Source organism: Stegostoma tigrinum, chromosome 5, assembly GCF_030684315.1.
Source record: "Stegostoma tigrinum isolate sSteTig4 chromosome 5, sSteTig4.hap1, whole genome shotgun sequence".
NCBI classification, from domain to species: Eukaryota; Metazoa; Chordata; class Chondrichthyes; order Orectolobiformes; family Stegostomatidae; genus Stegostoma; species Stegostoma tigrinum.
This window is the reverse complement of record NC_081358.1, coordinates 91,668,613-91,683,394: the sequence shown is the minus strand read 5'-3', so window position 1 is coordinate 91,683,394 and position 14,782 is coordinate 91,668,613. Positions and strand designations below refer to the sequence as shown.

The following is a 14,782-nucleotide window of genomic DNA, read 5'->3' as shown; positions in this document are numbered from 1 at the left end:
AATATCCTCATAACACAGTCCCTTCACATCGGAACTAAGCCTAGCGAACTCTGAACTGCAACCTCCTCTGTCTCTAATGCCAGTATATCGTTCCTTAGATAACAGGACCAAAGCTGCTCACGGCATTCCCGTTGTAGTCTAAGGAGTGCCCTGTATAAATTTAGCAAGACATCCATATTTAATGCTCTATTCTCTTTGAGATAAAGGCCAACAATGCATGTGCCTTCCCTATTCCCTGCTGACAGGAGACAGTAAGGACTGCAGATGCTGGACCCTTCATCAGTAACTGCAGGATCCGGACGCAAAACGTCGACTTTCCTGCTCCTCCGATGCTGTCTGACCTGCTATGCTTCTCCAGCTCTACATTTTATCAACTATTCCCTGTTGATCTTGGATGTTAGCTTTTAGCAATTTGTGCACAAGGATCCTTAAATCCTTCTGTGCTGCAGCTTTCTCCAATCTTTGCCCATTTAAGTTCATTCAGATCTTCTATTGCTCCTTCCAAAGTGCATAACCTCACGTTTTATTCTTTGAAGTTTTAGAGAAGATCTGTAGCTCGGGTTGTGGATGAGGTTGCTCGCTGAGCCAATGTGTTTGGTTGCAGGCATTTTGTCACCCGCCTAGGTAACATGGTCAGTGCGCCTCTGGTGAAGTGTCGCTGTTCTGTCCCACTTGTTATTTATATGCCTCAATTTGCTGGGGTGGTTGGCATTACTTCCAGTCTGTTTTTCAGTGGTTTATACTTTCAGGTCCAGTTCAATATGTTTGTCAATGGAGTTCCAGTCGGAATGCCAGGGAATTCCTGGAGGTCTGGCACGTCTCTGTTTAACTTGTGCTATTATGGATGTGTTGTCCCAGTCAAATTTGTGTCCTTCTTTGTCCATGTGTATTAAGACCATGAGAATTGGTTGTGACTCTTGGGTGGCTCATTGGTGTTCATGTATCCTTACTGTCATTATTCTTTCAGTTTGGCCTATGTAAATGTTTTTCACAGTTCTCGCAAGTATTTTGTATATTACGTTGTTTTACTGGTCGTGGGTATGGGATTCTTTACATTCGTTAGTAGCTGTTGCAGGGTGGCTGCTGGTTCATGGGCCACCCTGATACCTAGGGTCTGAGTAGTCTTGTGGTTATCTCTGCTGTGTCCCTGATGTACGTTAGGGTGATCAGTGTGTCTGGCTGTGTTGTGTCTTCTTATTGCAGTCTGTCTCAGAGGTAACAGCGGATTGTGCTTTTTGGGTATCCATTCCTTTTAAAAACTCCACATAAGCGCTCCTGTTCCGCTTTCTGCAATTCTAGATTGCTGTAGTATGTTGTGAATCATTTGCATAATGCCCTGATACAGCTCCATTTATGGGTGTTAGGTGCTAATGTGTGGTCTTTCTGTATACACTAGTCTGGAAATCCCCACTGTGCTTGCATTCTGCCATTATGTTAGGGAAGGGTAGTCAGTTATTGTTCTCCTCTTCTTTTGTGGATTTTATTCTGGTGAGGATGTTGTTTATGTGTCAGTCTTGTGCATTTGATAATCGCAAAGATGTCATCTACATCGCGGACCCAGAGTTCGGGTGGTATGGTGGGGATCGCTGTTTGCTCTAACCTTTGCATTACTGCCTCTGCAATCAGTCCTGATATTAGGAATCCCGTGATTTGTTTGAATATACAGCCGTTGAAGGTGAAGTGGGTTGTGAGGCACAGATCCAGCAGTTTCATGGAGCTGTCCTTGTTGATGCTGTTGGTATTGTGGGGTGCCTGCCTTCCTGATTCATCCAGCAGGGTGGCAACTGTCTCTTTCGCTAGAGCAATGTTTGTGGCTGTAAATAGTGCTGTTATGTCAAAGCATACTATTATCTCATTCTCTTCTATTCTGGTGTCTTTGACACTGTTGAAGGATTCTTGGGAGGAGTGGATGGAGTGGGCAGTGTTGTCAACTGAGTATTTCAGTTTCCATTGTAGCTCTTTGGTTAGTCTATATGTTGATCTATACTATATAGTCTGTACTATATGCCAACTGATGGTGATAGACCCAACACCACTGCTGAAGAACCAGATCAAAACAACCCGAAAGAAATTACACAACGCAGGAGATATCAGCATGACAGACTACTAAAAAAAAATTGAAGCCATAGAGATCCAACACAGCCTGCTTCAATGGACTCCCCAAGGAAGACAAGCCAGGGTTTCCCTCAGACCTACTGTCTCACTACCAGGCACGCCAACCTCACATTTTATTGTATCTGCCAAGTCTTTGGCCCACTCCCTAACCTGTCTATATTCCACTACAGACTCTTTATGTCATCGTCTGGTAAGCATTAGCAACTGTGATGACATACAAATAATGATTGTTAAATACTAGCTTATAACGAAATCAAAACCAAAATACAAAATACCCAAAAGGAAGAAACTGCACTCGTAAAAAGTATAAATCATGTTGAACAGGAATGGGAAAAGGTGTTGAGTGGAATCTGGCAAATCCTTCTTCTCCCTTACTCACTTAAAATGGCCTGGATGCAGAAGCTCAAATACGGTGATTTCACAAAATAAAATAGAAACAGCACAGCCAGCAATGAAAAATTTTCAAAAGGCTTAGATTAGGGAGACATACAACAATTTGAATTTTAGTAATGTTAAATGTAAAATGTTATACATAGCTTGACACAAGATGAGAAGTATGCAAGCAATAAAGTAAATGAATTAGCATAGGGAAAAAAGGAAAATGATCAAAGATGAAAAATTTATTTCAAAGCCATAGGCTGCAAAGCAAATTGGCAGGTTATGTTGTCAAAAAGGTCGACAACAAGCCCAAGAAAGTTACATTAGTCCTTCAAAGTGAACCAGTCAGAATCTACATGGAACACTGTTTAATAAAGTTTTAGTTCAGTATAAATCTTCAATCCACAAAAATAATTACTTGCATGAGAAAGGACAAGGATAAATAGGCCTGATGAGTGTAGCAGAAATGAGGAATGATCAGGCAAGATTAAGATTTACAGTCTAAACAGATGGTGGTTACGGGTAAAACCTGACTGAAGCATATAAAATATTTAAAAATTCATCAAATTTTTTTGATTATTACTTCAGCATCTCCAAGAAAGTAAACTGAAGAGAATATAACTAAAAATTAATGCATTTTAAACTTACAGAAGACATTACAAAAATTTCTTTATCAGTAATAAATCCTCAGAATTATTTATTAAGCAAATGAGTAGAGATTAAATATTAGGAATATGGAAACAGAAGTAAATAATGGTGAGACAGTTCATGCATTAGAGGTACAAACATTAGTTTCTCAGAATTTGTTAAATTTGGTTCAGAAATGTAGTTTTCTTCATTACATGCTGTTAATGCTGCTATCTCAATCAAACTATTCACTTTGGAGGTGAAATTCTAATTATTGTGGGGCTTGATTATCTCAGTTGGCTGGATCACTGGTTTGTGACACAGTGACGCCAACACTGAGTTCAATTCTGGTACCAGCTGAAGTCACTAAGAAGATCCCACCTTCTTGATCTCATTCCCTCACCAGAGGCATAGTGATCCTCAGTTACCTCACCACCAATCGTCTCTTTCTACTGGTCTTCTGGGAGTATGGAAACTTTGTCTTTATGTCTTTAAAATAGGACAAAGCTGAAGAAAATTATCATCAAAATCTGATGCTGCAGCTAATCAAGGCTTGAGGGGAGTGTGTATTTATTTACGACTCAATCACCTGTGATCTTGCACAAGGGGTGAAAGGACCCAATGCACTTTTCAGTTAAAAGAGAACCACAAGGGTTGAGATAACAGCTCTGAGGAAGGGTCTCTCAACCCAAAACATTTATCTCTGATCTATCTCCACTGGTGATGACAGATCTGCTGAGCTTTTCCAGCAATTTCTGTTTTTGTTTCAGATAACTGATCCAAGCTGAGGAGGGGAGAGGAAACAGGACAAATGATAAGCAAAGAAGAGATGAGGGAGGAAAGAGTTGAAGCGAATGGGTAGAGAAAGGGGCAAGGTGGGAGAGAGGGAAGGTAATGAGAGAGAGAGAAGAGGGAGAAGTATGCTGAGTGGGGACAGGTATGCAAATCATTTGCCTAGCTGTGCAGAAAAGTCATTCTGCATTGCGAATACGACTGGAGCTCTGCTGAGAAAATACTAACTCCTCTGTGAGTTCAGAAATCAGTCGACACCAGGTTATAGTCCAGCAGGTTTATCTGAAAACACAAGCTTTCGGAACCTTACTCCTTCTTCAGGTGTTAGTGAGAGAGGTAATATCAAATACAGAATTTATATGTAAAAGATCAAAGGGTCACACAACTGACGAGAATGTATTAAACAAACCTAAGATGCTGTTAAATCATTAAGCAGTTAGAAGGTTTTAATTGATTAATATGTGTATGTAAATCCCCAAATTCCTTTGAAGTCACTGTCCTGAGATAACTAAAGGTTTTATCAGGGCAAAGAAGAGGTCACCTTCAAAGAAACCTGTTGGACTATAACCTGGTGTTGTGTGATTTCTGACCTTGTCCATCCCCAGTCCAACATCAGCACCTCCTCATTCTCTGTGAGGGCAGAGATTAACGAAAAACTGGTAGACAGAGCAGAATTAAGAATTTTGCCTCAGGCATGGAGTTTGCTGAAGCACATTTGTCTACTGAGTGGGACTTCCATGGATTTACCTCATTAGATAGGAGAATATTTAAGTAAGGATGAACTGAAGACATTCCACCATGGATTGGGTAGGGAGGACGTGGGGTTCAGCTGGTGACCATGCATGGAGGGGTGGGTCCCTGACTCAGACAGGGACATACTTTGGTGGTATTAGTCTTTCAAGTTGCAGAAGCATTTATTTTCGCTTCTTCTGAAGTTGATAAGTATTTTGTTTATTGAGTGGGTGCTGCAAACTTATATAAATCTTTTCATGGAGTTAAGAATGCAATGTGCCATTTTATGACAAGTCATGCTGAGCTATAACTGACTATGTGACTCATTTCATGTGGTCCTTTAATTGACCCTTTGATTCTTTAAATGGCGTTGAATCTCTTTGCAAGAGCATTTTAAAAATACATTTTCTTCCTTTTTGGGGATTTCTGAAAATGGGTCACATATTTTATCCCTAGGCAGCCCTGTTATATATCACATACCCATTATTTTCACAGCACTGTGTTGCCGAATGGTCAACCACACACTATTTACGATAGAAAGTAGATTCTTTCCTCCGTCTATTTTTAACTTCATACCAGGAATGTGTTGAATTACTGTTCTGTGACTGGCCAGTTAGTCTGCAAAAGGCATGCTGTCCTGTATTTTTTTGGTATTAGTTCAACGGGTGCTAGTCTAATTTTTGCACAACAGACTTTAGCATCATGAACTTTGACAATGAACGGTAGCAGACTATTCAACTGTAGGGATAACACCGCCATGCAGAAACATGACAAAAACATATGTAGTACACACACATTTCCAGACTTTCATAGTAGGGTTCCTGCATAGCAGTGGGAGCTCCAATCAAGTTCACCCTTCAGTCCAGAACACAACAGTGAAGCCAACTGTGGCACCTTAACTAGCCCATTAACAAAGACCAAGTAACTTACATTACGTATTCTTTGATGTACATAGAAGAAACAAAAACTGATTACACCTCAGAACATTAAATTAGCATCAATACTCAACAGTTAAAGCTCTATTCAAAACTTACAAAATTTATTAAAATATTGTTCCCAAAAAAACTCAAAAATGTAAAATACTCAAATATACCTTGTAGTATTCAAATCAAATTTTGCTTCAAAAAACTTTAATATATGTTCATTTTCTTCTTGGGAGATGATTTTCTGTGAATATTTAAATAATCAGAAATTGTGAATTCATGGATTGCTATCACAGCCAAGTGGCAAACACAAAACTATTAACAAGAGGCCAAAATTATAAGGCTGACACATCATCTACTTTGCAAGTGATGGAGAAATTACTTATCGTTTTATCTCAAGTGGCTTTTGTTACCTTTAAATTAATTTTCTAGCAATGATAGATTCTTGTTCATACGCAAAACATAGCTCATGTTCAGGACTCCTGTACTGCAATATAAAAGGATATGCGCAGAATCAAATTTAGTATCTACTCCAATTCTATGAAACCGTGGGGAGATCACCTGCAAAATGCTGCCAGTCAGGTTGAATATTATTGATTATAAAATTGGGTTAACATGCTGCAGTTATCATTCAAACCTTATAGGTTCAAGAAAGAATACCAGTTACATAGTTACGTGTCTTCTAAACACAGATTCTATAAACCACTGAATAATCCAATAGAAGTTCATTGACGACTGAAATAGAATTTAATCTTATGTTTCACAATTCTGGTATTTCTTGCCAGAAATTACTCTAGGAAACATTTACATTTTTCAAGTACTGAATATAAATAATTTTCTGGTGCATGAGACAGTCAAACTTCTGCTTTAATTGAAATTTTTAAAAAGTGATTAAAGTAAATCAAGTAGAACATTGCTTATTAAGCACTGCACTGAAAAATACTGAGCTGTACAGACCAGAAACACAGGTTCGATCTCTCACTCGTGTTCTGTTAGCTGATCTTGGCTGCATACCATTCAGGTTATTATAACTGGCTCTTGGATGATAGGAACTAACTTCAGACAGGGTTTCTATTCATGATCATGGCCAATTGGCCTCCCACTGGAAAGAATGTAAATTTAAACAGTGGATTAGCAGGAGATTGAGCTTGGCTGAGATGCACTCAGCACTGCAAATACAGGCCAACTACTGTTTACTGTCCAGGCCTACCCAGGATTAAGGGTCAGAGTATTAAAGTACATGAAACCATAATGGAAGGGTTCAAGAAAACCAAGACGGTAATCAGGGTAAAAGCAGCTGGGTCATTATAATTAACTTTGCTGTCGTGTGATAGACAGCATGACGAAAGACAACTGATATTCCTATTTCACACAATAAGAAGTGGTCCTTGTGTGAATCAAAATCAAATCACCTGTTTAGTTTGTGGAGTTGGTTAAATAAATTATTTTGCATAAATGCATGCCCAATGATTCAAGCACAACTTTCTCATGCAGAACAATTAAACTGGAGTGAGAGTTGCACTCAGATACTCTTCAAAGACAAGAGGGAGAAACATATTAATATTCCACCACAAAGAAGAACTTTCAGTCTCTAAGATGCAGCCATGAGGCTGTATAAAAAGTGTCGCCTGTGAAAATATATGAGAATAACAAAGAAAGGGAGAGAATGTGTGTCAGATAGGCCAAAAACTACTACCTGGCTAGCGTGTAATGATACATGCTGAAAGGCACATAGAATGAGCACAGAATCAGACTTCGTGGGTCAACCCACAGCACGTGGACTTCAGCGGATCAAGAGGGCAACTTAACAGCACCTTCTTAAAGTCAGTTAGGAATGGGCATTAAATGCTGACCAGCCAGTGATGCTCATATCCCATGAATGAATTTTTAAAAGAAGTTTTGATGCCATCTATTTTGAACTGAATACCAACAATTTCCAACAATTATTGTCTAGCCTCACAAATAGAGAATTGCTTCCTCGATGAAGGCCAATGTCCACAAACATAAATCTTCATGAGGTGAGAGAAAATGTGAGAAGGGAATGTTCAGACAACCATTTTCTGCCAACTAAGTTAAAACCATTTCTCATTCCACTACAACTTTCACAACAATCTCACTGTCAATGTCTTTCACTGTACACCACTTCTAACCATTGGCCACAACATCCTTCCATTGCGTCTTGCAGGTGCTAGGAGCATGTCCACAACCTCAGCGGAGAAACAGCTTGCTCTCTTGCTTCATAATTTGATCTTTATAAAGGACTTGGATGAGGAAGTGGAAGCGTGGGTTAGTAAGTTTGCCAATGATACAAAAATCGGTGGAGTTGTGGGTAGCGTGGAGGGCTCTTGTAAGTTGAAACGGGACATTGACAGGATGCCGATATGGGCAAAGAAGTGGCAGATCAAATTCAACCCTGAAAAGTGTGAAATGATTCATTTTGGAAGGTTGAATTTGAATGTAAAATACAGGGTTAATGGCAGGATTCTCAGTAGTGTGGAGGAAGAGAAGGGTCTAGGAGTCCACGTCCATAGATCCCTCAAAGTTGCTGCCCAACTTGATATGAGTTGTTAAGAAGGCATATGGTGTATTGGCTTTCATTGGCAGTGGAATTCAGTTTAAGAGCCACGAGGTTATGCTTCAGCTCCATAAAACCCTGGTTAGACAACACTTGTAATATTGTGTTTAGTTCTGGTCACCTTATTATAGAAAGGATGTGGAAGCTTTAGAGAGGGTGCAGAGGAGATTTACCAGGGTGCTGCCTGGACTGGAGGGCAGGTCTGATGAGGAAAGGTTGAGGGATCTAGAGCTTTCTCATTGGAGCAAAGAACAATGAGAAGTGACTTGATAGAGGTTTACAAGATGATGAGAGGCATAGATAGAGTGGATAGCCAGAGACTCTTTCCCAGGGCAGAAATGACTATTACGTGGAGGCATAATTTTAAGGTGATTGGAGGAAGATATAGGGGAGATGTCAGAGGGAGGTTCTTTACTCAGAGAATGGTGGGCATGTGGAATGCGCTGCCAGCGGTGGTAGTAGAGTCAGATAAATTAGGGACACTTAAGCGACTCTTGGACAGGCACATGGATGATAGTAAAATGTAGGGTATGCAGGGTAGTTTGATCTTAGAGTAGGACATAGGTTGGCACAACATCGTGGGCCGAATGGCCTGTACTGTGCTGTACTGTTCTTTGTTCTATGTTACCCCAAAAGGCACTTTCTTAGCATCTGAGGATGACAGGACCAAGGCCTCAAGAGGACACACTGGCAAAGCTGCCTCCCGCACCTGCCCATTCACCAGCTCAGGTAATGACAGCTCAGTGGGAACATGAGCCTTAGAAAGTTTGACAGCACAAGCTGGTGAGCATCTCACTGTGACAGCTCCACAGTTTGTAGAGGGAGAAATGCTCATATTGCTGGAATGTAGAGGGCTGACAAAGACCTGGCACCTGTTCAACACCAGGCTGGAGAGGATCCAGTGGTATTAGCAATCAGAGACTTCAGCCACATGCAGTGTAACATTAGACCAAGCTGACTGTCATCTGGGTACCTCCATGGATAGTTTGGCCACTGCCACAAAAAGCCACGTCCAGCACCCTCAGAATCTGCTCTCCATTGTCCCTAGTATTGGTCCTCAGAACCACAGGCATGTGGAAGGTTATAGGTAACCTGGGGAAAAATAGAGGTGTAGGCTATTTTCTAAACAGGGAAAGGCTTTGGAAATCTGAAGCACAAAGGGACTTGGGACTCCTAGCTCAGATTCTCTTAAGGTTAACAGGTAGGTTCACTTGGCAGTCAGGAAAGCAAATACAATGTTAGCATTAATTTCAAGACAGCTACAATACAAGAGCAGAGATATACTGCTGATGTTGCAAGGCTCAGGTCAGATCACATTTGGAATATCATGAGCAGATTGGGCTTCATGTCTAAGGTAGGATGTGCTGACATTGAAGGGGGTCCAAAGGAGGTTTCCAAAAATGATCCTGGAGATGTCAAATGAGGAGCATTACTTACCGGTAGCGGGCAGCGGTGTTTTTCCTCTTTCAGAGAAGGAACGGGAGCAGCAGAGGAAGTGACGAGGACCAGAGGGGCAGCCGGGAAGGAAAGCAGTGACCATATATATCAGCAACGCGGCTAAACCCGAGACTCTACAACTGTAGAGTCTCCCACCCGCCCTCCTCCTCTAACCTCGTTAATAAGGTAAGGTTCATTCTAAACTTTCTCTATTGAATATAAGTTTGTTATTAATTTGTTATTATTACTTGACGTAAGCTTTCTACTTTAGTATTGAGTGGGTGTTCAGATAAGTGGGGTATGGATGCTAGGGCAGTTGCTTGCTCCTCCTGCAGAATGTGGCAGTTGGGAGATGTGGCACACATCTCTGCTGGCTACATCTGCGGGAAGTGCACCCAACTACAGCTCCTTGAAAACCGTGTTAGGGAAATGGAGCTGGAGCTGGATGAACTACGGATCATTCGGGAGGCAGAGGGGGTAATTGAGAGGAGTTATCGGGAGTTGGTCACTCCTAAGGCTCAGGACGAGGATAGATGGGTTACAGTTAGGGGGAGGAAAGGGGACAGACAGACAGTGCAGAGATCCCCTGTGGGCATTCCCCTCAGCAATAAGTATGCCGTTTTGGATACTGCTGGGGGGGGTGACCTACCAGAGGAAAGCCATAGTAGTCAGTTCTCTGGCACTGAGCCTGACACTGTGGCAAAGAAGGGAAGGGGGCAGAATAGAAAAGTCCTCGTGGTAGGGGACTCGATAGTTAGGGGAATCGACAGGAGATTTTGTGGGCAAGATCGGGATTCCCGGAAGGTATGTTGCCTCCCTGGTGCCAGGGTCCGGGATGTCTCCGATCGGGTGTATAAGGTTCTAAAAGGGGAGGGTGAACAGCCAGAAATCGTGTTACATATTGGCACAAATGAAATAGCCAGAAATAGGATTGAGGATATAAAAAGTGATTTCAGGGAGTTAGGATGGAAGCTGCAGAGCAGGACGAACAGAGTAGTGTTTTCTGGTTTACTACCGGTGCCACGAGATAGCGAGGTGAGGAACAGGGAGCGGGCGCAGCTGAACACGTGGCTACGCAGCTGGTGTAGGAGGGAGGGCTTCAGATATGTTGATAATTGGGATGCCTTCTGGGGAAGGTGGGACCTGTACAAGAAGGACGGGTTGCATCTGAACTGGAAGGGGACCAATGTCCTGGGTGGAAGGTTTGCTCGAGTAGTTCGAGAGGGTTTAAACTAGTATGGCAGGGGGGTGGGAACCTGAGCTGTATACCAGAGGTGAGCGTTGTTGCAGGTGAGGCAGTAGCAAGAGGTAGACCAGCTAGTGGGAAGGATTTTCCTGGGAAGGAACCAAGGGATCGGTTAAAGTGTGTTTGCTTTAATGCAAGGAGTATCAGGAATAAAAGTGATGAGCTTAGAGCATGGATCAGTACCTGGTGCTATGATGTTGTGGCCATAACAGAGACATGGGTTTCTCATGGGCAGGAATGGTTGCTGGATCTTCCAGGGTTTAGAACATTTAAAAAGAATAGGGAGGGGGGAAAAAGAGGAGGGGGTGTAGCACTACTAATCAGAGAGGGTATCACAGCTACAGAAGCTTCCATTGTCGAGGAAGATCTGCCTACTGAGTCAGTATGGGTGGAAATTAGGAACAGCAAGGGAGTAGTCACCTCGTTAGGGGTTTACTACAGGCCCCCCAATAGCAGCAGGGAGATTGAAGAAAGCATAGATCGGCAGATTTTGGAAACGTGTGGACGCAGTAGGGTTGTTGTAATGGGTGACTAACTTTCCCAATATTGATTGGAACCTCCTCCGAGCAGAAGATTTGAATGGAGCTGTTTTTGTAAGGTGTGTTCAGGAGGGTTTCCTAACGCAGTACGTTGACAGGCCGACGAGGGGAGAGGCCATTCTAGACTTGGTGCTCGGAAACGAGCCGGGGCAGGTATCAGATCTTGTGGTGGGAGAGCATTTTGGTGATAGTGACCATAACTGCCTCACATTCTACATAGCTATGGAGAAGGAGAGGATTAGGCAAAATGGGAGGATATTTAATTGGGGAAGAGGAAACTATGATGCGATTAGACATGAGTTAGGAAGCATGGACTGGGAGCAGTTGTTCCATGGTAAGGGAACTATAGACATGTGGAGACTGTTTAAGGAACAGTTGTTGGGAGTGATGAGTAAATATGTCCCTCTGAGACAGGCAAGAAGGGGTAAGATTAAGGAACCTTGGATGACGAGAGCGGTGGAGCTTCTAGTGAAAAGGAAGAAGGTAGCTTACATAAGGTGGAGGAAGCTAGGGTCAAGTTCAGCCAGAGAGGATTACACGCAGGCAAGGAAGGAGCTCAAAAATGGTCTGAGGAGAGCCAGGAGGGGGCACGAGAAAGGCTTGGCAGAAGGAATCCGGGAAAACACAAAGGCATTTTACACTTACGTGAGGAATAAGAGAATGATCAAAGAAAGAGTAGGGCCGATCAGGGATAGCATAGGGAACTTGTGTGTGGAGCCTGAGGAGGTAGGGGAAGCCCTGAATGAGTTTTTTGCTTCTGTCTTTACGAAAGAAACGAACTTTGTAGTGAATGAAACCTTTGAAGAGCAGGTGTGCATGCTGGAATGGATAGAGATAGAGGAAGCTGATGTGCTGAAAATTTTGTCAAACATTAAGATTGACAAGTCGCCAGGCCCGGACCAGATTTGTCCTCGGCTGCTTTGGGAAGCGAGAAATGCAATTGCTTCGCCACTTGCGAAGATCTTTGCATCCTCGCTCTCCACTGGAGTCGTACCTGAGGACTGGAGAGAGGCAAATGTAATTCCTCTTTTCAAGAAAGGAAATAGGGAAATCCCTGGCAATTATAGACCGGTAAGTCTCACGTCTGTCGTCTGCAAGGTGTTAGAAAGGATTCTGAGGGATAAGATTTATGACCATCTGGAAGAGCATGGCTTGATCAAATACAGTCAACACGGCTTTGTGAGGGGTAGGTCATGCCTTACAAACCTTATCGAGTTTTTTGAGGATGTGACTAGAAAAGTTGATGAGGGTCGAGCTGTGGATGTGGTGTATATGGACTTCAGTAAGGCATTTGATAAGGTTCCCCATGGTAGGCTCATTCAGAAGGTCAGGAGGAATGGGATACAGGGGAACTTAGCTGCTTGGATACAGAATTGGCTGGCCAACAGAAGACAGCGAGTGGTAGTAGAAGGAAAATATTCTGCCTGGAAGTCAGTGGTGAGTGGAGTTCCACAGGGCTCTGTCCTTGGGCCTCTACTGTTTGTAATTTTTATTAATTACTTGGACGAGGGGATTGAAGGATGGGTCAGCAAGTTTGCAGACGACACAAAGGTCGGAGGTGTCGTTGACAGTGTAGAGGGCTGTTGTAGGCTGCAGCGGGACATTGACAGGATGCAGAGATGGGCTGAGAGGTGGCAGATGGAGTTCAACCTGGATAAATGCGAGGTGATGCATTTTGGAAGGTCGAATTTGAAAGCTGAGTACAGGATTAAGGATAGGATTCTTGGCAGCGTGGAGGAACAGAGGGATCTTGGTGTGCAGATACATAGATCCCTTAAAATGGCCACCCAAGTGGACAGGGTTGTTAAGAAAGCATATGGTGTTTTGGCTTTCATTAGCAGGGGGATTGAGTTTAAGAGTCGTGAGATCTTGTTGCAGCTCTATAAAACTTTGGTTAGACTGCACTTGGAATACTGCGTCCAGTTCTGGGCGCCCTATTATAGGAAAGATGTGGATGCTTTGGAGAGGGTTCAGAGGAGGTTTACCAGGATGCTGCCTGGACTGGAGGGCTTATCTTATGAAGAGAGGTTGACTGAGCTCGGTCTCTTTTCATTGGAGAAAAGGAGGAGGAGAGGGGACCTAATTGAGGTATACAAGATAATGAGAGGCATAGATAGAGTTGATAGCCAGAGACTATTTCCCAGGGCAGAAATGGCTAGTACAAGGGGTCATAGTTTTAAGCTGGTTGGTGGAAAGTATAGAGGGGATGTCAGAGGCAGGTTCTTTACGCAGAGAGTTGTGAGAGCATGGAATGCGTTGCCAGCAGCAGTTGTGGAAGCAAGGTCATTGGGGTCATTTAAGAGACTGCTGGACATGTATATGGTCACAGAAATTTGAGGGTGCATACATGAGGATCAATGGTCGGCACAACATTGTGGGCTGAAGGGCCTGTTCTGTGCTGTACTGTTCTATGTTCTATGTTCTATGAGCAGTTGAGGACTTTGGGCCTGTAAAAGATGGAATTTAGAAGGAGAAGGTGGAATCGGATTGAAAGTTAGGGAATACGGAGAAGCCTAGATAGATGGATGTGGAGAAGATGCTTCTACTAGTGGGAGAGGGTAAGACCCAAGGGAACAACCTTAGAGAGGAGGAATTTCTTTGGACAGAAGATGAAGAATCTGTGGAACTTATTACAGCAGGTGGCGGTACAGGCCAACTATTGAGTGTGTTTAAGACAGATAGACAAGTTCTTGATTGGTAAGAAGATCAAGAGTTACAGGGAGAAGTTGGAAATTGCAGTTGAGAAATTTATGAGTCAGAATTGAATGGCAGATTAGACATTATGGGTCTAATTCTGCTCCTATGTCTTATGGTCTCGCATTGCAGTTTCTTGCAGCCCTCTCCCTCACAAGCTGAAAAACATATACCATCCACTCTTGTGTCACAGTCATTTTCTTTCCCAATTCACACGTTCAAATGATAGTGAATGCACATCAGCCAATGACTTCTAGCGTCTTCCTTTATGAGTCAATGACATCCCAAACATTCAGATTCCCTCCCAGACAGGCCTGAAAGTGACCCGTCAGCTTCACACCTCCCAAAGTCGCTACCCAACCTGTTACTTGAGCCTGCACTTAGCAAACATAACCAAACCCCGTTACCACGGTGATGTTATAAAAAGTGACTATTCCAGGTGTAGTCATACACTGTTCTCATCAAATGTCCTCAACCACTTTTGAAGCCAGGGTGCTCTTGACCACAGATGATTCCAATGCCCTCATTACACAGTTCCCATCCATGCTCTATGTATAATTATGTTACAAGTCCTTTACAATTGGTATCCCCTGTTCCCCAAGCCTGCAGCTCCAAGTAACCTTCCCACAACATATCTAAGTGTCCCTTGCCTCCTCCCTTTCCACCCTAACAAGAAATGCCCAGACCCCTGACTGATGCTTGTACATCATCCTGACTGCTTCAG

The 14,782-nt window shown here is 42.9% G+C and overlaps 1 protein-coding gene across 4 annotated transcripts in view; it reads right to left on the bottom strand.

The window, feature by feature from the left end:
• Positions 1–14,782, bottom strand: part of LOC125451698 (probable C-mannosyltransferase DPY19L4) — a 95,126-nt gene that overhangs the window by 37,478 nt on the left and 42,866 nt on the right. For all 4 annotated transcript variants that reach the window (XM_048529203.2, XM_059646141.1, XM_048529204.2 and 1 more), the window contains exon 11: positions 5,738–5,811. In XM_048529203.2, coding sequence (XP_048385160.1) covers positions 5,738–5,811 — 74 coding nt within the window. The remainder of the gene's footprint in view (positions 1–5,737; positions 5,812–14,782) is intronic.